Here is a 25780-nt window from a genome sequence, read left to right on the forward strand (position 1 = left end):
GGAGAAGCTCGGGCCCCGGGGGGCGGCCGCCCCCTGCTGCCTGCCCGGCTCCTGCCCCCGGGAGCGGGGCTCCGCTGTGAGGGCAGCCCCGAAGGGTGTCCTCGGCTCCTCGGGCAGCAGCGCAGTGGGCGAGCTGTGGCAATTAAGTTATTAAATAAAAGGGGTGACTGCTCGCTCTGCTTTTCTTCTAACAGGGCCTGCGTCCCTCTGGCACAAGGGAAACCCTTCATCAACCCCTCATCAACCCTTCATCTGTATCTCCCAGACCCATCCTGCAGAGGATGGAGGCCGCCCGGGCATGTTAGAAGCATTTCTTAGGCTCTGGGAAACTGTGCTGCCACGCACTCGTGTGTCTATGCCTTGCAGTTGCCTTGGCACGAGGGATTTTGATTAGCCCAGCTGCAGACATCAATCCCTGAATCGTTTTTTGGGTCTAATTGCAGGTACCGCAGGACCGATGGATGAGGCGTAATCAGTTGCTGAGACACTGCAGCTGAAAAGGAGGGAGCCTGCAACCTTTGGTACATAACGTAATCCTGAGGAGGCTACTCCTATCTGCATCATGACCTTCACGCCTATCACATGGCTAAAGGTTAATAAAGCTCGTGTTTGTTTGTTATAATGAATATCAGACTCGAGTTTGTTGTTCTAGGCAGTTAGTGTACAATTTACTCTGGCGAGTTAGGCAACAGACAGAGGACAATGTGTTTTAAAGCCAGGGTAATATAAGTAAGTCACTTTGTTGTCTTTGCAAAGCTCCATTTTAAAAGAATCTATAGAAACATTTAATTACTCCCAAGGCACGGGACATCAAGTCTGTTCTCAGGGCTTTATTCCACATGGACTACTTCCTGCTTAATTTACTCTGGATTAAATGAAACAATTGCTTACTCTGAATGAGAACATATATACATAAATACATTAGGAATAAGAAATAACTGTGAGTAGAGACAAACCCTTAGGCCACCTGTGTGACCCAACAGTACACCTCTGTCTGACCTCCTCCTCTTGGCTATCCTCCTGACTTGTTCCTTGTTTTGATTTGGGTTCAGCAGGATCCATGTGGAGGGACTTCTGTGCTCTCAAGAAGCTCTGCTTAAACTGAAGAAATTTGCAGAACCAGGGCCTTGGACACTGTGTCTTCTGGAGGTGTGCATGACTGACTGCCCAACAGTACACCAAGTGTTTTATTCCACTAATGATACATTACCATTCAAACACCTCTTTCATTAGACAGATGGCAAAAACTGTAAAACAAAATGAACTATGCAAAACTCAGGTTGCAGCTGAGTTTAAGCAAGAAATGGGTTGTGTACCTTCTACCTGTACTGTGATTGGAGAGCTAATTCAGCACACACCAGCAGCAAAGGAGAGCTCATGACAGAACATGAAAAGAGCTGGTCTAAGAGAATTTAGATTACTCAAGTGCTTTCAAAAAGGCTAGGCCTAAATAAAAGCCACACTTAAGGTGCCTAGAGAACGGCTACTCAGCCTCAGAGGTTTTAGTTGGTGAAGTGTAGGAAAGCTGGAAAAGGGCACCAGAAGAGCTCCTCTTAAAGATGCACAGAAAGATGGTGGCAAAGGAATCCCAGAGCAGTCAGCTCCCCAGTTAAAAATAAATAAAACACGCTAGCAGATAATCAGGATGGCAAAGAGCAGCCAATACTAGATTTATTGAAAACAAATCATGTGAAACCAGCCTACTGTATCTTTCTGTGGCAAGGTAACCAACCTTGTTTATCTTCTCCTCTCATGTGCATGTACAGGGCATCACAAAGAAAACTCCCCTTCTTACTCTTGTTTCTCTACTTGCGGTATTTCTTGGTCCAGTCAGAGAACAGGATTTCATACAGTGCTTTAGCTTTTTCTTTTTTTACAAGGATATCCTTCTAAAGGTTTGCTTGATGCATGTGAAATAAACCAGCCCAAAGCTTCAAAAGGTTGGTGGGCATCTTGGCCCTTGTTACAGCTAAGATGTTCTGTGAAGAGGCAGCAGATTTTAACTATGTAACACCAGCTTTAGAGCTGATACAGAAGAGCACTGATTTGCAAGCTTTCCAAAAGATAAAATAAACATCCATTTATTCATCCACTCCTCAAACATTTAAGCTGTGGCTTAGGTTTTTATGCACAAACGGTGCAATACTGCAGTTGGCTTAAGCTGACTTAAAACGACATTATTACTGAAGGAGGTTTGCCGTCCCCTCTTTTGTCTTGGCACTAGTGCTCACACAGTTGTACTAGCATTCACATGGTTGAACAGTAACTGAATCAGCTCAGTGATCTCACATGAGGGGAAGAAAAAAAAAAAACAAACCACACCACTCCCTTTCTTAGTTTTCAGACAGGTGAGAAAGCTGGCCTGACTTACCACAAGCTCACTAATGTCAACAGAGAGGGAGGCAAGCAGGCTGGAAGGGAACTACCTCCAAAGAAGGTGATGAAAGGGGCACAGTTGCACATGGTAGCAGATGCAGTGGCAAACTCAGTTTAAGGAATTTCTTGCTGATCTCACGTAAAGTGCGCCCTCACAAAAAAACAGAATTGTGGTGTGGAGGTGGAAATGAGCAGAAGAAAGAGGGTGGGGATTCTTACACTAAAATACCCACTGAAGAAAATTAAAAAAAAAAAAAATCACCTACAATATAGGTAATCATACTGAAGTCAAATGCACATTCTGGTTCACAGTGCCCAGAGACAGGCACATGTATGAATCTTCCCTAGTTCAGAGCTTAAATGAATGGACGCTGCCTGCTCAGCACCCCAAGAATCAGATCCTTTACACCTTGAGCATACAAAAGTAAGCCATGAATTAAAAGGCACGCTGGGGACCATCCTTGGGCCTTCACCAGCGAGTTCTTAGTGCTCATGCTGGCAATATGCGAACCAACGAGAACACAGGCTGATAATTTTGTGGCTTCCTGGTAAACCTGAGGACACTTCTTTAAATGCAGAAAACTGAAGTAGATCCATAATTTTCTTAAGATCACGTAAGCTCCTCACTGTGGAGGCAGTAACAGAGTATGCTCTGTATTTGATGTGCTCTAATAAAATTACAGTTTCAGGGCTTTAGGTAAGCTTTGCAAAGTGCTTTTAACATGTCTTGCTTTATGGAATTACATGCCAAAAACCAGATTAGAGCAAATACTCCTCTTCCAAATGCTACACTTTAAAGCATGTGCAAAATAATAGAACTACTTAGTGATCCAGTTTGGAGATTATTTTTTTTTTCAAGGAAAAATACTCTATTTTTTCATAACTGCTTCCTTAGAAACTATTGAACTATTTTTGTTAACATTTTTCCTTTTTAAGGCTAAGAAAAAGCCCTGCATTCAGGAATTTAAGTGAGAAGGATTAAGCAACCTCAATTACAAATATATCTCATTATCAAGTCTGTTTGTGATGGTAGAGAGCTTGTACCAAGTGAAAAAATACAATTAAAAAAAGAAAGATTGATCAGATTAATCGCATTAGCGTAAGCAATGAATAATAGAGTTGTTTCTGTGGTATTAGGGAGAAGAATGCCTAGTTTTAAATTTTCGTTCTCAGACCTCTGAGAACAAAAAAGGCGTTCTGCATGATTTCCTCAAGCTCGGTCTTGCTCTGCTTCTTGGCAGACACCGTCATTTTTAGGTACATTTTTTCCTGCTGTTAGCTGCGCTGCAGGGCACCATCTCCTAGGTCATCATCAAAGGGTTTCTTTGCCAGTCTGGCAAGCTGTCTCCTTCTCCCTCCACAGAGGCGAGGGCCGGCCCGGTCCCACTGAAATCCACAGCGGTCCCGTGCCAGACCCGCAGTTATGCATTACGCTTGTGCCACAGACTCCGGCGGACCTTCGCCAGTTGTCTTTATCTGATGATCTGGCTCCAGGAGAACAAGTCCCTCATGACTCACGTCCACCTCATACCTGATTTGCACGGCAACAGGTTGTTTTTCGAGCTGGGTCCCACAAATGCCAGCGCACGATTCCATGCTTCTTCGCAGGCCTTCTGTCTACCGGGAAGCGTTGAATAACGCATGGGTTTGACGAAGATATTTGCTGAACTCATGCCCAGCGTCACACGCAACGGGGTGCCACCAACTTGCGGCGTGATTCAGGGCTCCCAGTCTGCAGGCACCCTCTATGGGCACTGCTGTGAAACACCACTCAGGACCCGTCCAGACGCAGCAGCACTGGCAGGGGAGAGGGAACTTCAGAGTCACGGTGGAAATGAAGCAGAAACTGAAAACCACTTTTCAAAACCAAGTGGATTTACGTACATTCACTATAGTAAGCACAACTGGCACAAAAATTTTATAATTTGATATTGAACTCAGAAAAAAAACCACCTCTTTTCAAAGTTCTTCAATTCAGATGGATATTTTATTTTGCTTTCTACATGCAAACCAGCATCTTGGAGTGGTAATATAACACCAAAATCTCACCATCAATTTGAAAAAAACTCTGAAAAAGTAACTTTGAAATCCATTGTCACAAACTACTATTGTCTAGTAAATACAACAGTGGTAACAAAAGTTCTGTATCCAAACTAGAGTGTGAATGCAAATTCTAAACTAGATGACTGACAAGAAAATTGATTTAACTTTTTAGCTTTGTAAGGTCCTTGTGTGAATGCAAACACTGTGAATGATAATTAAGTGGAGCAGGTACCCAAGCCACAATAGCATAAGGCTCTAGCGTGTCATTAAGCAGCATAACTATGGAAAATTATTTTAAAATACAGCTTTCAAAATAGGTTTCCATTAACAAATGATCATCCCATTGCATCTGCCCCCACAGTTTTGTCTTCAAAAATGCATTTGATAGTCTCGCACAAAGCTGCAACAATGTAGAACTCGTAGGCCATGTTCTTGCCTTTCAGGCTCAAAACCAAATCTATAACACCATGTTTTAATCTGTCGTGTGAAGCCCTGGTCCTGAACGGGCCTTGTGTTAATTCACCCTGGTACCTGCAACGCAGCTGGCACTGAAGACAGCAAACTCCGAATCAGGCAGGCATGGGCATCAGCCCAAAGGAGAAAATTGTTGGATAATGGATTAGAGGCTTCTGGTGAACTATTATAAAAGATCTGGAAAAGGCTCCACTGTATTTTGGTTGACTAACACTTTCCATTATAAAGGACTCTTTCTTTGGGAAGCATTAACACCTCTGTTGTCTGTTGCAGGCCTTTGATATTTAGCAGGGGAAGTCCCAGAGGCTATAGTGGTGCCTATTCATTGCCCAGAGAAACGTGAGTCAGTTTTACCTGTATTGTAAAGTATTAAAAATGTTGGGTCTCTGATTCATGCACAAAGGCAGATTAAAATCAGGCTACCACCCACATCTGTCTGGCCTGCCCCCTCTGCACAGATGGATCAACTGCTCTTGAAACATCAGCTGAATTGCCACAATTTACAGCCAGGCATATTTAATAACACTAAAATCCGAGCACAAAGATCTCAGCTGCCAACAAAGCAGAAACTTTCAAGGCAGTAATGAGGTGGATGGCTACGGGAGATTTCCACTGCTGACATTTTTGATCTGTGCTTATGACGGGCTTTATATTTCTTTTTCTTTACTCTCTAGAAAACTGCAGAGACAGTTTTCTACAGAAGATGCACAGCGTAAGTCCTTCCAAATACAAGTGCCCCAGTATCCTTGGTTGCCTTGAAGTTGCATGGCAAGCTCATTCTCATTCCAACTCCAGACAGCCTATCTTTGTCCAAACTGTTCCCAGTCTGTCTGATACTCCGTTCTTGTTGGCTGGGGCCTCACCCACATGCAGGTTGGATTGTTTGTCCTGGGGCCTTAGTGTCAGTTTGCCTAGGTAAGGAAATGAGCATTGGTAAGGGACAGTGATTGTACTGTCCACCTTGTGGACAGCCACCACTGCCTTGAAAGTTCCTGCTTTGCAGACAGCACAGGAAGGCATTCCCAGAGATTACCTCTGGGTCCTCCAGGGATGTTGCTAATACATTGTAAATCAGTCTCATAGCTGACTGAACATCACCTTCTCATCTGTACAGAGGTCATTCATATCTTGTTTTAAAAAATGTTTTCAACATCGGATTCCATTTTTACTGTGATGAAAGATAGCTGCCCTTCTTTTTGTCTCTGCCCTTTATACAAGAATCAAATTAGTAATGTCTTTAAGCAAGCACTTTTCCTAACGGGTCAGGATAACCATGGCTATATGGAAATATTTACGGAAACAGAGGTAGGCATTTTTAGCTATGCTGTCAATATCGTTATTTTGCTTTCTCGTCATTGTACCTGCAGCACCCAACAAATAACTATAAAATTTCAATTACAGCAAACTCTACATAAATTCTAAGTTCAGCTCTATGAATATCTTTAATTGTTCTATTTATGCATAACCATTGTTTTCAGTTTAATGCATTCATTTAACAGTGCATTGTAGCTTAAAAGTCCATTATAAAAATATCTCTATAATAACTCTTGAAAGAATTTTAAAGTCAGTAAATAAAGCTAAGAAACCAGCAGAAAAAAACCCGTAACTTTTATATATATATATATATCTCTCACAAGCTGTTATCTGATTTCTAATAAATAGCATAGTGGAGTAATAAATAATGGGATGTATTCCCTACCATTTCAAACTTTGCCTCATGTATTGTGTCACTGCTTTCCCCCAAGGGCTATATTTGTTTTATAAATAAAGAAATATACACACATATATATATGCTATATGAATACGTGAAACTTAAAACTTTCTTCTCCAAAGGGTTATTAATGAACATATTATATGTGCATAATATTGTGTGTATCTTGCATATATATACTCTAAGCACATTAGAATAATTTAACATGAAAGCAGAGAAAAGACAGACAGTATTATACACAAGATTTTGACAAGGATAAAAGTGCAGACTTCTTAAAATGTTTTGCTTAAAAAAAAAATACACCTCTTCTGAAGAGTATACTTTTCACAGCTAAATCCACAAAAACACTGTTTTTCTAGAAAGCCATCTGAATTCCCAAGCCCAGGTCAATTTCTATTAGTTTTTCCTTCACATTCACTGGTGTGGCTTCATCAGCTCTCGAGGAAGTAGAACAGCTTTCAAATGTCTGTACTGCGGTCTGAAGTTCCGAATACACAGGCTCCGGTATAGAAAACTCTGCTTCTACCAGAACATTTTCTCCAGTAGCTTGTAACCACGGCTGAAGTTGTGTGAAAAGTACTTCTGTTGTTGAAGCGTCCCTTTCGCAAGAGTCCCCTCCTTCTCTTCCAAAACTATTTTGACTTACTGACAAGTTATTTATTATCATCTTGTTATTAAGAGTCTGACCTAAGCCTGTGACAGCATTATATACTGCTAAATTCAAACTCATGTGGCCCTCATCATCTTCTTTATACCTAAGGGAATAGAGTTGAAAATGCAAGTTACAAACACAGTATTTACAGCAGAAAATAACATCTAATATGATTGCCAAAATTGAAAATGTCTGCAATTAGAAAATGAATCAGATTGCTATTTATTATGTTGTACTCAAAAAAAACCCACTCTGTATGAAGAGACAAATGCAATAGGGTTCCAATAAGTATTTTTCATCAAATACATATCACTTAATATAAAATAAGAAATACCTATTCACGATTATATTTCATTTGCTGAATTTTCTTGTTCCAAAATGGAGAGTGAGACTTGTTTGTACTTCAGAAGCTGTTGATATATTTATGCACAGCTTACTTCCTTGGCGGATACAACTTACATGGTCAAAAAAAAAATTATTTCAACAATCTAGGTTACAAGAATTTCCCAGTGGTAAAGGCTATAAAAACAAAATACTTTGACCATCTTTACACTAGGTTTTCCATCATGATAGCAAAATCTAAGTTATAAATTGTTTCACAATATTTCACTGAGTATTTAAAGCTGGACCAAACATAAGACAGCATTTAATTAAATATCTGGATCTCTTATACAAAACCTACAAAAAAAAAATACTTTATAATCTGAACAAGAATCAACTGATAACATACCTGAAACGAGAATGACTGCTGAGTTTATGTGCTTTTCGAAGATGTAGGGTCAATGTATAACTCCAGCAGAAACATTTCTGACAGATGTGGCATTTGTATTTCAGAATACCGTTACTCTTGGAAAGAAACAGTGTTAGAGTAATTTAAGACTTGCAAATCTGCATGAGGACAATTAATCCTTTGTTGAAAAGGGGGAAACTACACTATCTAGCTAAAAACCTTTTCGAACATAACTCCCTAAAAGGTTTTAAATGTGTGGGATTTAGGCAAACTTGTCTGCTTAAGGAACCTCATTGAACATGTAAGTTGTCTTTACTGCACATATCTTCAGTAGTAGCGTGACAATATAGCTTCCACTAAAACCTTTACATTTTACAATATAGCAGTGGTTGTAACTCAAAAAGTTGAAGAAACAGGCAAGAAGTATGCATGAACTATTGCAGCCAAAACTGTATTTTAATGTTGTGATGAAAGACTCACATGATCAGAAGTGATGTAAGCGTTACGTGTTTTATAGTTTCTTTATTTCCAGGTTACATATTAGCTCTAAGGGTGGAGTATCAACATGAGGAGAAAGGTGACATTGGATTTTAATCCCTGAAATATTTTGCATTTCAGATTAGGATTGGCATGTTATTTTAAAGAAAAAAAAACACATAAGTGGGGAGTTGGCTGAAATTCAAGACTGTGAGTATGCAACTGCATGTACTTAAAGTAAGCAATCAAAATCTATAGGTAAGGATGAATCAGGTATTTGCATAATACAAGAGTCCTAGAAATATGTGCAAATAGATACTTGATTTGATGGAAAAATGAAATATTTCTTTCATTCATATGAAACTAAACACATGTAGATTTGAAACCTAGGATCACTTATAGCAATATATTCTATTCTGCTATTTAATATACTCACCACATGTGCTCTCTTGTAATGCTGTTTCAAAGTTTGTAAAGTCCGTGAAGTAAAACCACATCCTTCAACATCACAGCTGTAGGCATCTGAATCATTGTGTGTTTCAACATGTTTATGCAGATCATACGCGTTCTTAAAACTGAAAACAAGGTAAAACAAATAACAGATATAATAGTACAGAGGAGTAGTCTTGTGGTTAATGTTTAGGACTGGGAGGTAGTAATTTTTGGCTCTGACAATGACAAGTGAAAGCGGAATATGTGTAAATCATTTCTCTTCTCTACCTCAGTTTTTCCACCTGTGAAAAGGGGATAATCTCTTTGATGTGCTCTGTATTTCATTTTCCATTCCTTCTTTCTTCCCACACATCCACGGCATGCCCAAATCTAGGTGATTTTTCCACAACTATGTTGCAAGGCATCAGCCTCTTTCTGTTCACACTGAGAAAATTCTTGTCCATTACGGATCAGTCATTTCATTATTTCTGGTCTAGAAATTCAGATTGTTTCCTTGTGTCCACCCACATTGTGAACACAAGAGTACTTAAATACTTGTTTACTTTATCCTACTTTCCGCATAAAAAGGCTAGACCTCTCATCTTCCCTGGCAAAAGTTACACATAATTTGCCAGTCCAGTGCTTGGTCTATCATATCACACATCCACAACTTGGTCTATCACATCACAATGGTATATTTTTATGTCTTTTTTTTTTAAATATTATTATTTAATTGCTGTTTGGCATCATATGATGAAAGCAGAAAAGAAACTGCTGCAGAAAAATCAGAGACCAAGACAGCAAAAGGTATAGTGAACCTGTAGCAGAAAAATCACTCAGAAGATTATGACTCTCCCAGGAACTGGCCAGCAATCATTCAGAACAGCAAAACCCACAGTTTAAGGCACTACTGCCACACATCTCCACTTGCCATCATCATGGACCATTTTATAGTCCATACAGTCTTGCCAAGAAAAGTCCCCTTTAAAACTTCAATCCTACTTTACCAGAAGTTCATGAACAACGTTTTAACAGATGAAGGCAGATGAACAGCAGATAAATCTATTACATTTCTTCCTTGACCAGTTGGCTGTTTTAGTGGTTGAAAAGTTTTCTTCTCTCTGTTAACTCCTATGTAAAAACTAACTCAGTTCTACAGCTCTGCTCACAGAGCTACAAGCCTTAAATCTTCTGACCTGCTGACACAGAGGTGACAATGGAAAGGGCGTTCATCACAGTGTCGGTATCTGGTGTGTGCTTTCAGTGAGGAGACACTTGTGCATACTACATCACAAAGCGGGCATGTAATACGGTTAACTGTAGAAAGAAAGATACTTTCAGTTCTGCATCACGACTTCAGCAGGACGTTCAGTCCACTATGACACATGAAAAGAAAATGTATTACAAACTCATATTAAAATTAACAGATTATAATAATTCAGGAACAAAATATACAGAGAAAAAAAAGAGATAAAAATGGAACACAGGTAGAATAGAAAGAGGAGTCAAATAACAGTAATCTTTTATATGTATATATACTATTACAATGTTTCGAGTTACTTTCAAAAAAGGTAAGGGAAGAAGATGTAGAGGATCATGTTTCACTCTCCAGGCTCTAACAAAAGGATGATTATCTTCTTGCCTTTAGCACTCTGGGAGGATTCCTAAAAGGTGCACGTTGTCTGGAGGCCTTCTGACAGACAAGCACTGGCAAATCTACCTTTAATGTTTAAGGTATTACCACTCTTTAAAAAGGTGGTAGAAGGAATATGTGTCTGCCCTCCGCCTCCCCGTTTCACATTCGGATATATTTGCTTAAGGCATAATAATGGTAGGTGCTTGCTAAGCTGCCAGACTTTGAACTGCAGTGGCTGAGGCACAGGTTTGCTCTGCTGACTCTGGAACAGGGGAGAACCTCTGGCACGCTGGCAGGCAGGACTGCAGCATCTTAGCTGAACAAATGCTTGCTTTGCTGCGTGTGAATCAGCAACCTGATGAATGCGGTAGGGAGAGTCTTAACAAAGAAGTACGGGATTTCAATAAAACCTGTCATATTTAGGACTCTGAAATAATGCCTTATTTTATAATCAGACCAGTGCTCTGCAGGTGGCCAGGGAAAATCATGCAGTTGGAGTGTTCATGTTTTCTCAAAAAAAAAAAAAAAGGAAGTAAATATAATGTGTTCTAACTGCTCTGGAATCCTTGCATAGACACCTTTCCTCATAGCTTGTCTTGAAGTAGGATAATTTTTTTTTTTCTCCCTAAAATAAATAGCTTCATGTGCAAAATTAGTCTGGAGTAACAATCTAGAGAACTGCACCAGTGAAGTCTCTTGAAATGGTAGTATCCAACAGTTTACTTCGTCTTCTGGCACGTAAATGTATCCATGTGGGGAGCAATTTCAAAATACCCACAGACTTTGCATTCACATCACAACTTATCTCTGGCTAATTTCTTATAGACGGGCATAATTTTCACTATTTATCTATACCAGAAAGCTATTATGAAATATGCTGGAGTAAGAATCTTAAAATGTCATGTCTGCACTGGCAGTCTGCACTAGCAGACATGTATGCTGCCAGAATTTTTAAAGAAAGCTGAATCATGAACCGAGAAAGTAACTGGCTCTAACGTCTGAAGGGATTTATGTTGTGCCTAAACAATTGGACCCAGGATTGCTTCACAGCTTCTTCAGCCAAGTTCACGTTGCAGCTGGTTCACAGTGGTTTACTGGGACATGACACAGGATCACATCATCCTTGTTCCTAGGTCCAGCCACCCTGTGATTTTCCCTGGCTGTGCAAGCAGGGTACAGGATGAATTATCAGGGGACAAGGCCAGCCAGGCCCCTTGTACAGTTCATAAAGGTTTAGATGCAGCCAGAGGGACCAGAAACAAACAGCCCTGTTCATCACGTCTTATTTTAGATATCAAATCTATTTTAATGTGTATTATGCTTTAATTAAACAAAAAAAGCAACCTCAGCATATTTAGACTGCTTCATTAGCTAATAAAAATAAATAAATCTGTATCTATTTCCATTTTCTGTCCAAAATCACCTTGACACAAAGGAATAAAACTAGTCTAGTAAACAAAAATCTTTCTCTACTTTCTGACATAAAATATTAAAATTAAGATATTTTAGGTAGATGCACGCCAAGTATAAACATATTTAAATATGAACATGGTTAATCTTGGTAGCTCACAGTAAGCACCAAATCAGATGCATAGTGTTAAGCATCAATGTGTTGAGTTGCAGACAGTGAAAAATCATAGAATCATAGAATATCCCAAGTAGGAAGGGACCCATAAGGATCACTGAGTCCAACTCCTTGATGTTTCATGTTTTCTTTACAAATGCAACTAGAATGTAGAATCTACTGTGACTGAGCAAGTCCGCACATAGCTACTTGTATGTTTATACAACCTAAATAACTGGTACCCAGGTCTGGCTACATGGTTCAAATATTCCTGTTCCCAAAGCAAAGACCCACCCGCTTCTCGGCTTCTGTATTTCCTGTATGTCCAAGAGCAATATCACATGTTTCCTTCTGCTTGGATGCTGTAGGATTCTTTCCCAGCAAGTCATAGCTGTTGTAGTACAACTTGTGGGAATAATTTGGGGACCTGAGGGAGATTGTGGTTAGGTCAGTGAAGGACTATGCCATTTGAGTGAAGCTGATTATGTACTGTGAAGTGAGCAGGGATGCAGCTCAAGCTCAAACACTACTTTGGCTTTAACCATTCGCCCAGTCATGAAAGCAAGTAAACAGGGATGCAAGTGAAGAATAAGCATCTGCACAGGAAGCTACTGCAAAATAGAAAAGCCCACACTGAAAAGCCCCTTAAACTTTTTCATCAGAAGGCAAGAAGAAGGGAGTTCCCTTGCTTCAGTGAAATTCTTGCTTTCCAGAATTTGTAACCCAGTTGCCCTAGTTTTGTCTATTAATTTTCTTAGCTGATACAACAATACCTTAGTAACTCTGTAGTTTATCAAAAACTGTTCTGTATAAGGTGACCTTGAGAAAAGCATGTTTTAATTTTAAAAAGCTCTGACTTACCATGTCCCCTCATGTGATCTCGTAGCAGTCTTTCATTGGCAAAATGTTTGTGACAGTTCTGGCAAACAAATATTTGTCCTGAATTTAAATAGAAATTATTTAGTGGCGATACAAATCACTTATGAAAGATACATTAATTAATAACCTATAGCTGCCAGTTTTGTAAATAAGCTAATACAACATTGAGACAGTTTCAGTATTCTTTTTCATTACCAATACTCTTCAGAAGAAAACTTAGTTTAGGCTTAATGAAAAGGATTGTTTATCAGTAACTTAATTTCATCCTCAGTCAGATAACAATGTTCAAAACACTAACAGTTTGAAATTTGAGTCAATTTTTCCATCAATAACCTAGAATGCTTTTACTTTCCATCGCCAACATACTCATACTTTCATGAGATTGACTTGTAAGAAGAACAGAATTATTTATGAGACTACGTGTGCACATTTGTTATAAAACACCTTAAATGAAAATCTCTTTAAAATATACACAAAATAAAAGCATATTGACTTACTATCTTCTGAAACTTGCCTCCTTACGTGATCAAAAAACTTAGTGTTATTGGAGAACATTCCTCCACAAGTAGGACATGCTACAACTCTTTCTTGCGTGTGGGTTCTTAAATGATCCCATAGCTTGTGCTTGCCTTTAAATACTCCTAAGCAGTCTAACACAAATAGACAAAACAAACAAACAAACAGAAAACAGCTGCACATGAGTGCTACGGTCTTTCTTGAATAGAAACAGCAAAGTCTATTACATATGTCTTACCAATGTATTTTTAAAAACCCAAAGTAAAACCTCTTCTGGGAGAAACAACAACAACAGCCAACCAGACTGTTGCAAACCTCATGTGACATTCAACCCTGCAAATATCTGTGACAAAGTCATATTATTTGTCAGTAATCAGAATTCTTCGAGACATGTTGTCCACATGTCCTTCCTTAAGAAAATTCTAGTTTTGAATTTGCAGAGGGCATGTTCCTATACCTTCCATCATCAGGCATAAAAGTTTTTGACTCCACCTGTATGTTCGTAAAGTAGAACAGAGATAAAATTAATTACTATCTCTGTTGCTATCACAGAACCCCAGCAAACTTCTCTTGTTCTCTTGAGAAACAGGAGAATATGACGGGGTAGTGAATACACGTGAAAGAACTCCGCTTACTGACCTCTTTTTTTGTTTTAATTTTCACGTTTTTCTATCTTTACATACACATTCACGTATTGGTTAACCACACGCAATCAGCTATCCACCAAACAATCTTTGCATATAAATAGCTGTGTCAGACCTCTTGAGCTCAGGAACAGACTGGTACTGTAGACATAGAGCAAGAACAACACAACTAGAAAGTTCTGGTTATTGACATGTGACACATAAGGGTCTAGTAGGTTAATGTGTTGGCGTAAATGAAGCTTAAGAAGAGCTCTCAGTAGAAAACTTCGGATAGTTGTGAAGGAATACCCTCCCCATATAACATAAGAAGAAGCTGCCACAAGACTCTCATCTACCTACCAAAGATAACAGCTATGCAGAAAACTGCATTTTTAGAAAGGTGAAGTAAACAGCCTGGACCCAATCAGAGACTCTTAAGAGTCAAGAAGACTAAATTCAAATTCAAGAACAAGAGGTAGGAAAAGGTAAAAGATTCTTTGTGGATGATGCATGAAAATGGTCATCAAGTGAATCAAACTCAATGACAGGTTGGATACCTTTAGGTCTCCGAAATTAATACGTAACATTAATTTAACAGAAATGATTCACCTAGTTCATTTAATCAAGTAGGTGCATCATGAGTTCCAAGTTCCATTTTTACTACTCATGGGGACTTTTTCTCTAATAGAAAGAAATGCCATAGTCTTGATAACAATCCACATCCACACCAGGCAGCAGAATAGAGACAACTTCCTGGAAAGGACCTCTGAGCTTCAGATTAACATACTTAGCAAAGGGCAAAGCCCTAGATTCTTCATTAAAAGACAAAGGAAACCTAAAACCTCACCTTGCCTACAATGAGGAAATAGGATCATCAGTGTCTCCTTCATCTTCACTGAGTACAGGATGCTTCTGGTCAGGAGGGGCCACAGAAAAAAGGCAAGGTCCCATGTCAACGTCAGGAGCTGGAGGAGTGATTATTCTTCCAGTGCAACCCGAAGATGTCTGTCTCCATTCGACTCCAGGTTCAAAATGTGATATATGGGACATCTGACTAAATCGCCCTTTTACATCTTTAATTTGTGAACTCTGTCAAGGTCAACAGCTTCTGGCTGCCTGACCAGCCTGTGGCCATCACTCCCTGCCATCCTCCCCTGCGGCCTCTTCCACCTCACACATCTACAAGTTCAGTTGCTTGTGTTTGAGGTCCGCTCTAATACGGTGACGCTGCATAACCCTTGATGACACTTGAGCTAAGTTGAGGTTGAGAGCAGCAAAAAGCCTCCACTCATGCACCCTGAGCGTTCTGGCTTGGGACCTGCACTTACCTGCACTGTAGGGATGCTGTGAGGGGCCTTGCACCTCACTGCCCCTGCCTCTGACTTGCTGAATGAGCTTCCTGGCTTGGCCCCGGGCCTGTCTCGTTCCTGTGGACTTGTCCAGTGGCTGTGGCTGACCCTGGCTGGCACCACCAGACCTGCTCTGCTCTTGTTCAGGTTCTGTGAGACTGCACCCTGCCGGTGAGGTCCCTGCCTGCCTTACCGTCACCCTTAACTCACAGTTTGCCTTTCCTTGCAGATCAGCCCATTCTTGCCGTACCTCCACAAATTCAAATGAACTCAGACCACCAACCAGTATACTGAGGGTAAAGACTGGGAAAAGACTGGTGCTATCTGTTGTCCCAGTTCCACGCCAACTGCTTCCTCATGGAGATGAGACCTCACATGCCCGTGCATGTTTCTTAATTTGGGGGTTGGAATGAAAAATTGTCTTTCACTTCCTGGACATTATGATTCTCCATGTTGATTTCAAATGTTCATCACCACCCTGAATGTCCAGACCACAGACTAATATAGACCCCACTACACCCAGGATATATGCATTTATTTTTTGAGGCACAATCTTTGTCTCAAAAGAGGTCTTCTCAGTTCCCCAGTGACAGAGAACTTCCATGAGTTCAAGAGGCAACTGCTACAGTACTTTAATATACTCCTTTAAAATGACTTTCCTAACTTCCTACTTGCACCTCTCTTGTTACAACTGAAGCTCATTACTTCTCATCCTTTGTAGCACAAACATAGAGAACAGATTTCACTGTTCCTAGCAGCAGGGCATTTCTTCAACATATTTGAAGATGTCATACTCCTTTTCTTTCACGCTTCCCTTTACCCATTCTGTTATTTATGCTATAAAGTCAGAAGAGTCCTTTCAGTTGTCCTAATAGGCTATATTTTCGAAAGCTATGATCACACAGATATGTGATTTTATTTTCCTCTAAGGACTACAGATTTTACGCTATCAGGTAACTGAAGTGAGTTCCCCAGCCAAAAAAATGTGCATCTGTTGTCTGATCTCAGGGTGGAAAGGGATGACGTTGCCTTGCATCCACGGACTGGATTTGGCCATCACCACAGTGAATACCTACTCTAAAAAGTAACTTTAATAAATTGAAAATACTTATATGTGGAGGGTTAGATATAAAGAGGATTCCAATCAAACCAGGACTTTGTTGACACACGTTAAATTGTCAGGTTTAAGGCAAACAGAATGAATCTGCTCCAGGACCAGAGTCTAACAAATTATTCTTCAGCAGAAAGTCTTCTCTTCTAGAGAAGCTCTGCTCATACACTTTGTAGGTCTGAAGCCGAATGGCATGTACATCAGATGGCAGTCCATACTTTAGCCCTTACTCAAACAATAAAGGCATCTGCTATGAAAGAGTGTCAATGGAATGTGGCTTCTACAACAGAGCCAAAGGCAGAACATCTGCTTTGAAGCCATGGTGATAATTTTAACACGAGAGGTAGCTAGCAACACAGACAATGCATTAGAAATGCTCTTTCTCACCACAGAGTTAGTTGAAAAAAACTAGAATGGCAATAGGTGTGCTTCCCTTGATTTGAAGAGACAGGTGAGAGTAAGCAGAGAGTAAGCTCACCATCAAAGGTTATCGTGAGGGAAACATTCCTGGTCCTGAGTGGTAGAATATAATTGAAAAGTCTGTTTGAATGGTATACAAACTGACATTCACAGACTGAATTATGAAGAAACCCAACCCTGGTCAGTACTGACATTTCTCAGCTTATGCTAATAGGGATTTGAATGCATTTGGTCCCACAGATGACATGAACTATTCTACTTAAATCATGGGTGCTATAAAATAAAAGTGTTCTGCAACTATTTTAGATAAAAAAAAAAATATCTGAAGGTCTTATAATGTCCTATGCAATATGTACTACTCAGTTAATTTTATAAGAAATGTTGCAGAGAAACTATTTTTTGCAATTTAAATTTTTTATATGAACTACCTTTCCAGTGACAATAAACAGCTTTCTTCTGATCTGTAACAGTTTCTTCCTCAGCAGCATAAGCATGATGAGCAACATGTTGATAGAACCACTCTGGATTATTGAAAGTAACCTAAAAACAAACAATAAAAAAAGGCATGGAGAAGTTAAGACAGTTTTGGCAGGAAATCAATTGACAGGACCATAGAATTAAGTGCTTTTAGAAACCAAACAGACATCAGTAAATACTGCAGTAACATTTAATTAACTCACCCCAACAGAAAGAAAATTACATCATTACAAAAATGTAGAACATTCGGCAGTATCCACCACAAAACCCAGGCCCTGAATTTGGACCTACCATCATGTAGTTGAAGCCTGTCTAGCTTAATTGAGGGAATGCTACCCATTCTTCACTTCTACCTGCTCACGAGAAGGCTATGAAGGAAATAGGAAAGCTGCACGATGATTAGACTGAATTAGGTGTTATAGACAGAGCGCTCCACCAGTCGGTGTGTGCGACAAGGGGCAACTAAACTTTAATTAGCCTCTTCCTCAGTCCACAAAAATCCACACCTGCAGTGAAAGTACACTGCATGCTTCACCTTCTTAAAGTCACACAGGGTGTCATCCAGCTGCAGACTGTCCCCAGTGGCAATTTAAAGTATTCCTCTCATTTCCCAACAACGTAACCCCTTAACCTCCCCGCTGCACTAGCCCAATTTTGTAAGGCTACACATTGAATCGGGACAAGGCATTAAACAGAATCTGACTGATCTGAATTGATCTGGCTTTAAATGCTAGGGAGAGGAAAATGGGGAAAAAAACAACACCTCCTTACACTGGTATTGCCACCGCAGATAATGTACAGTTGATTCAGATTGAAAGAGATTTATCTTTTTAAGAAAAATATGTAAATGAAAAAAAAATTATTCACTTAGTATTATGTTTTTAATGATCCTAATCTTAGGAGAGTGGATTAAGCTAAAGTGTTAAAAGGCATTATTTGCGCAGAACAGAGCATTCACATGAGGAGTTAATGCAGGCGAACTGCTGCATTTTTAATTCGTACTCCAACGTATTTCACAATAGCTCCTCGGGGAAGACAAGCCCTTATTTCCTCTGAAGGACTTGAAACATGATCTGAGAAATCCAAGGTCCTGTGTATATGAAAACATGCAGGCATATTAAGGTGAATCAACTAAAGGGATTAAGCTCGACAACGATGGAAAGCCTCTTCACTTCCTCATCAGAGTGACCATAGAGAGGTTAAACCCACTTTTATTTATTGGCACCATCCCTAAGTCTTTCCCCGGAACTTTCCTGAGCATTTCTTTATATGTACATAGAGGAGGAGAGAAGCTTTGGGGGCTGTTGCCAGAGTTAGGAGCTTTACCTTTGGGGAAACAGAATCTGACACGGTAGGAGGCACCGCAAGAGTCGGGGGAAGCTGTATAGCCGATTTTCAAAGAGAATTATATTTATAACTGTGGGAACATATTTGCAGGAGGGTGGGAAATGTAAGCAGCTTTCCCTGCCCTCACAGCTCTCCTTCGCAGTGCGCCCTACCCCACCTCCTGGGTCTAGTCTAGCCTGCCTACTAAGTTGGGAAACATTCTTTTAATTAATAAAATTCACAACATAGCTTGAACTTGAAAAAACATGTATAAAAAGATTTAGCAAAATGCTATGGACTAAAGGAGTCCACCTGCCACAAGCGCCCGCTTACAGAAATGAAATACAGAACATGAAATCGATGAACGTGAAGACTTTTCTTTTTTAAGTGTGCTTTTCAAAGACTGTGTTTACTGGCAGATGCAGCAAAATCAAACTTCTGAGGGCTTGGAAGTTTTTCTTAACTTCATTTTTAAAAATAAATAGACCAGTTGTTCCACTGTGCAAGTAAAGGCTGATTGGCACGTATCAAAAAGCATTGATACCTTAAAGTAACTACTGTAAGAATAAGATTCCTACAAGCTATGAGGCAAAAGGGAAATAAGATTTGTTTGTAACAATAGTTTGTAATCAAACTATGCAAACCATCCCAAAGTTGCTATAAATAATGCTCTGTATTACATGCTTAGGCATATAGCTTTAAAAAGAAGAGACTGGGGGTATTTCCATGCTTAATCCAATAGTGAATAAATGCTTACCTACAGAGAGAGAATTTCTCACAGATTGAGTCAACAACAGAATTACCTCTCCCTATAAACTTTGCTTGATGATTTTATGTCATTTCTTATATAAAGAAAAAAAAATCAAAGAGAGATATCAAAGAGTTTTTTGGGTGTAGGTATTCTAAATTCAAAGCCAAAAGAGCCAAATGGATAGTTCTGGGCATTCTGTCCAACAATAACATACGCCTGACCAGACACTCACCCTTTATATATGCTATGCCATAAACAATCTGTAAATTGAAATGTTAAGAGGAAACTAGAAATAACCTTATACTTATTAAGGAGAAGGTTAGCAAAACAAAACATGGGCTATAACTACCACCAGGAAACAAAAACATTTTCACTCCAACATTACACTTACTCTAATTCAACAGTGTGGTGTACGTGAGGGATTCAGCATGTATATAAAGCATCACCAGTCTGACATTCTCTTGCATGGACATATTTTCACCCTCATTAGCTCTTGTTTGTAACATCAAAAAGCATAATTTATGTCATAAATTTAATTTTATCACAACTTTGATATGAAAAAGTTATAGATAAGGATTTAAGGATGATAACCCATGCGTCATTGGAGGGCCCTGGGAGACATAAGGTAAAAGGATGAAAGGCCTCTCAAAAACATTAGAGTTTTTGTTTTTGATTTGTAGTTTGATGTTACTAAGCCTACATCAGATTTACCCATATAAGGTTTACAAAACTGTCTAGTTTTACAGTTTTTTTTTCCCACGGCACAACTCATTTCAGGTGTATCTTGTTCTCCAGTATCACTTTGGTTTCAATTATATCATTTAAGTCAAATGAAATCAAAAACTCATACAACGTGACAAAAAGCAATGTAGATTGGATAGATATACAGCAGCAATTTATCTCATCTCAGAGACAGAAGTAGTGTAGATGATGTAGATGTCTAAAACCAAACTTGTCCAACAGTTACGCAGAAGGGGGCGGTATGAAAAGCTCTTCTGCAAGGCATCACATCTACAGATGCAAAGGTAACGCTCACTGGCCACAAATAACAGCTGAGCTTCTGAGTCCAACAGTGACAGGGAAAGTGCTTCCCTATAATATCATATCAGTTTGAAGCCACTTCTGATCAGGAGCAAACACCTCTAAGAAACAGAAATAAATGTACATGGACAGCACTATTTATGTTAACATTCTCAAAAAAAAAAAAAATATATATATATAGCAGCTGCTAATCACCTTGGTTCATGTGATACAGAAATAGCACAGTTGGAAGTGAATAGATAATCATTTTCTTTAATACAGGACACCACAAAGTGGTCAAGATACAACCCATTTTTAGTTGAAACCAATCCTGGCCACAACTGAATGTGAGACTTGTAAGAAAAGCCTATTGTAAGCATTTGATTTCTGTCCCAGTCAAAAATTAAAAAAAAATACAAACGAAAAACAAAAACTAAACAACATTTCCAACTGATCAAGGAAACATCAGATGTTCTGAGACTTTTCTTCTGATAAATGATAAGCTCTCTGGACCTCTCTAGAAACTACCAAATTCATGAATTTAACATTCAACTGCGTATATTACAGATTTGCATGTATGCTCTTAAAATATGAGGAAAGTTTCATCTTTGCCGAAAAGATCATTTTAGTCACCATAAAAAGAAAATTTGAAGTCATAGATGGTACGCAAATATCTTGTTTACATTTTCATGAAGGCTACCATAATAGTCCCCAGATCTAATTTATGATAATGGGAAGCATTGTACAGAGGTAAGTTTGAGCAAGTGAGTCAAATCCAAACGTAAAGTTAGGAAAGGAAAAAAATCAGTAGTATCTCAGCATATATCACTTACATTGCAATTCTCCCAATTGCAGACAAACTCCTCTGAGGTCTGTGGTAACTGATGCCAGCTACGGCTGGTCAGCAAACACGCCGGCAAGTCGTGGTGTAATGCCCATAACCGGGAGCCCACGAATTTCAGTTTGGTGTGGTAACTGTGAAAATTGACGTGTGTTATCAGCTCTCTGGGATCTTTTGCCCCAAACTCACAATTTCTCCACCAACACCGGTACTGCTCTAAACACAAGAAAGAAGTAACATTTTACAAAACGCTGTGTAAAGCCTGCAAGTGTTGCTGCAACAGTGAGAACACCAACAGCACTTACATTTGCAATAACCCTACAATCTGTAAGTAACCTTATCAGGGAAACTGGTAATTGCTATCTGCTGATAACGTGGTAGGGAAAACTTGCAAATCTCAGTGGCAAACAGATTTTCCGCTGTCTTAAAATTATAGCACCACTAGAGTGCTTTGTACCTTCAAACATAATTTTTATAGGAAGGCGCTTCACAGATTCAATGGGAAACTTTTGTAAAAATTTGTATTTTTCTTAGGTATATACTATGATACTCTTTGGTTTAGGTCACACAGACATTGTTAATGTTGGTTCAATTCTACTTTTTTCACCTTTAATTAAAACTCATTCACCTTTAATTAAAATGTCTACACCTGTAATTACACTTGATTACAGTGTTAAGAATAAAGAGCAGGATACACGAGAGCCAAAATAGTTATATTAACAAGTCTAGTATATTATTGCTATTACATCCACAGGGACTGCCTATAATTTTCTGCAGAATCAGATTTTTTGTTTTCCTTTTAAGTACACTTAGTACCATTAAAAAGATGTAAAACACAACACCAGTCATAAAACAGCACTGGTGTCTGTAACCAAACAAGGCAAACACCATACGAACAATAAAAGTTTCTGTTCTTCTATTAAGATTCATAAGACTGCTACTTCAAACCTGGAATTCATAAGCACCAGGCCAGTTACCTGAAAGGGAAGCACTCTGCCATTCAAAAGCAATTCGCTAAAATCTGTTTTAGACAATTGCACCTGCTCAGGACCTAACCTTAGAAAAACCCTCAGCAAAAGTTCCCAGATCACCTCTCCAGTCTCTTTCCATTTTAGTAACACCTATCCACAGAAACAAAAATCCAAGACCATCAGATCGAAAGGAAAAAGCAAGCGTAAATCTTTGTCTAAGGGCTTCGAGCAGCTGGATCCTTGGGAAGTCATGAAGGTCTGTGGGGCCTGTAAACTGAAGTCAGTATTACTTCCTAACCTAGGAAATAATCTTCAATACTGCAACATGATTTGTGTGACATGAGACACAAGTCACCTGTTGTTTCCAGGGGGTGATGTAGATACTCTTTCAAGTGTTCTGCAATGTGATCACAAAACTCCTCCATGCATTTTCCTACAAAGAAGCATTCTTCCCATTCACATGGCAATATCATTTCGGAGTTCTTAAATTTGCTTCCAGGGGCCATCACCTACAATTTTTAGAAGTACAGAGAAGTTTTAGTTACTGCATCATATTTTTATAAATTTCCCTTGTAAAAACAGCAGTTAGGATTACAGGCTCCTGAATGATATATATATTTTTTTCCTTTAATTACTGGATACTTTATTTTAAGAATCTGTGGCCATATTTTGCCAACATTTACACCTTGCCAGAAGCCCCCAGTTGTGACATTTTCATTACAGCCATACAGCTGGAGCCCTACGATCACCGTCCCAAACATCTGCTACCGTAATTTAACTCCACAGAAGCACTGTAAAACATCTTCCACACAAAAACTCAAACTCTGGGAGGAGGATGGCAACAAGCAGCTGGGAGGAAGTTCGTATCATCCCTTATCAGCACATACAGATCTGGAAGATGGATGGCATCCAATAGCCTAAAGCATCAGTATAAAAGCCTGCCTGTGCCTCCACTGGTGCGGCTACTGAGTCGATTGCTGTAGAGTCAGGCACTGACATAATACTGGTTAAAAAAATTGGTGGAAAAACATGCAGGAGTCATGTGTCAACTCTGTGGTGTTAGGTAGACACTGTTAATGTAACCTGCAATATTTTTGCACTTCTGGCCACTAAATATACTGATTTGGAAGGGTGTCCCCCTAGTTAATTGCTAAAAAGCTGCAGAGATAGTTGAACATCTTCCACTGGGACCCGTACTTTTCCCTCATTGTAAGAGGGTGATCTAAACCGCTACAACTGACTGGTTTATTTCACCCATTCCCCATCCCGCTGAGCCCAAGCTGCAAAGCAAGGAGAGCGCCCTTTGTGCTACGCATTAAAGAATTCACCATCGACTACTTTAAAAAAGTTACTCCGAGCGCGGCAATTAGCATCACTGCCACAAACTACTCAGAGCAACGATTCCTCTGACGGGCCAGGGCCGGTGCCCGCAGCACCCTGCCCGGGAGACCCGAGGTACGGCCCCGGCAGGGGGCTCCCGCCGCCCCCTCAGCCCCCCGCCACGGGCGGCCGGGGCTCTCCACACACCCGCCCAACGGCCGCAACCGCCGCCGGCCTGAGGCGGGCCGGGACGCGCCTGCGCAGGAGCCGCCTCCACGTCTGGGTGGAGGTGGTGGGGGGCGACTTCGTCCCCTCATGGCGCCCTCGTTGCCTCTCACGGCCCCTCACGATCCCCTCAGGGTCCCTCGGGGCCGGGGGCGGTTTTGGGGTCGCCCCTCGGGGCGGCGACCCTCGGTCCCAGCCCACGAGTGGGTGAGGAACAGCAGCAGCCGGGTGTCCTGCGCTGCCCGGGTGTGTGGTTTCTTGGGGGCGCGTTCCTCAATAACAGCAGGCTCCCGCTCTGCTTGAATTACTCCTTAAACCACTCTTCGTTCTGATAAAACGCTCACGCGCAGAATTTCTAGCCTTTTATGTATTTTTTTCTCCAGTGTGTAGTCTCAGAAGCACCGTCAATACTGCAAGAAGACAAAGTTAATTAAGAAGGAAATGTGCACGCTGTATGATTAGAACAGCGATCCCTTCACTAGAAATGCTCTCGGGGGTGACTGAATTATGTTCTAGCACCGGTAAATGCAGCGCTCTTCTGCAAGGCTGCTCAGCCAGCAACACCCCGTATCTCTCTCTATTCAACCCGCTTCTGACTTGCACAACCACACAAGTATATCGTGCCTGGAGGAGAACTTGGTGCATGTTGGGATTTGCATGTATTTCATGGGAAAAGTAATGGAAAAGGGAGGAGAGTGAATGAGAAGTAGGTGCATTTGCCTCCAGGACAAAGTTTCTCATTTTTTTTTCCTCTTTGATTATGCAATCTGAGCTCTTCTCTTTTCCGTCTTTATAAATGGTGTTTTGTCACAGATTCCACTGTTTCTTCAGCAAAAATCTTCTGTTTGATTCAGGACTGACTTCACAGAAGGACGATAAAGCAACTATTCTTTACCTTTTAAGACAGCTCCCCAAAGAACCCCTCTTTGTCCAAACACCTGCCATACGTACCCATGTTTACTCTGAAAACACATCCTGAATTCTCTGTTGTCACATGGGCCCTTGGGTACAGGTGCCATTTGTATGGCAGGCAAAGGTATTTATTCCTTTGAAAGCTCAGACCATGGTCTTAACATAGGTATGGGTGTGGAGAGAAGGGAAGAAGAGCTCCCATATGCAGTTACTGTATTTTTTTTTAACCTACCCACAGCACAGCCCATATAGCAGATTTGAGAACCATTCTTTTCTATCCCCCTCTCCTTGGCACAACAGAGAGCGGGGGTAGGAACTTCCCCACCCTTCCCTTTAATGTGCTCATTTGATTTTTTGTTGTTGTTGTTTTGCAATTTGGTTGTAAAGCACCCCTCTTTATTCTAATATCATCCCCTCAGTGATGCTCCTACGTCAGACTTGCATGCAGATAGCACGTACAGGACGGAGCAGGTCTCTTCTGTGCGTGAGAAAGGATGTTCAGGCTTGAGAAAATGCTGCCCACAAGCTCTTTCCAGAAGTGATGAAATGTAGACATGCTATACACTCTTATCATTCGTGCATCTCACACTTTGCGACCTGCATGTTGCTGCATATAACGCACTGAGTGTGCTTTGCCTTTGAAGTTAATGTATGGTAAACTAAGTACACGCTACCACTTTCCCCTCTACAAGTAACAGTATAGGTTCTGCTAGAAAAAAAGCATCTTAACATATTAATCGCTAATATTTAGTTAACAGGACTGCATCCACCACATCTTACCATACAGTTCTGTACAGCAAGTTAAGTATGTGTTCTCTGTTTTTTTGTTGTTGTTGTTTGGTTGGTTTTATTATTATTATTGTTATTATTAAAAAAAATGTTGTATGCCCGATGTATTTTGTTTCCTCTTTTTCCCCAGCTTTGAATCTTTTTCTTGAAATTCA

At 40.1% G+C, this 25780-nt stretch overlaps 1 protein-coding gene and 1 long non-coding RNA gene across 7 annotated transcripts; one reads left to right on the forward strand and one right to left on the reverse strand.

Annotated features, from left to right (window-relative positions):
• Positions 1-142: 142 nt before the first annotated feature.
• LOC308188501 lies at positions 143-1625 on the forward strand. Its single transcript, XR_013945533.1, has 2 exons — positions 143-592; positions 1053-1625. It is a non-coding gene; the product is annotated as an uncharacterized lncRNA (long non-coding RNA).
• A 139-nt stretch (positions 1626-1764) lies between these two features.
• On the reverse strand, positions 1765-25244 carry LOC308188500 (histone H4 transcription factor-like; the record flags this gene model as incomplete). 6 transcript variants are annotated; one of them, XM_080577633.1, is made up of 10 exons in its annotated part: positions 1765-7359; positions 7987-8102; positions 8900-9038; positions 10092-10212; positions 12957-13034; positions 13472-13624; positions 17422-17533; positions 21401-21624; positions 22735-22888; positions 23956-25244. In XM_080577633.1, the coding sequence occupies 9 exons, from the start codon at positions 22883-22885 to the stop codon at positions 6960-6962; spliced, it is 1494 nt and encodes a 497-aa protein (XP_080433759.1). In that variant the 3' UTR covers positions 1765-6959. The 6 variants fall into 6 exon arrangements, with proteins under 6 accessions (XP_080433759.1, XP_080433758.1, XP_080433756.1 ...); XM_080577632.1 differs by having other exon boundaries at positions 23907-25244; XM_080577630.1 differs by lacking the exon at positions 23956-25244 and adding an exon at positions 23732-23896.
• Between the last annotated feature and the right edge of the window lie 536 nt (positions 25245-25780).

This window comes from Anser brachyrhynchus (assembly GCF_964034855.1).
Source record: "Anser brachyrhynchus genome assembly, chromosome: 1".
In the NCBI taxonomy this organism is placed as follows: domain Eukaryota; kingdom Metazoa; phylum Chordata; class Aves; order Anseriformes; family Anatidae; genus Anser; species Anser brachyrhynchus.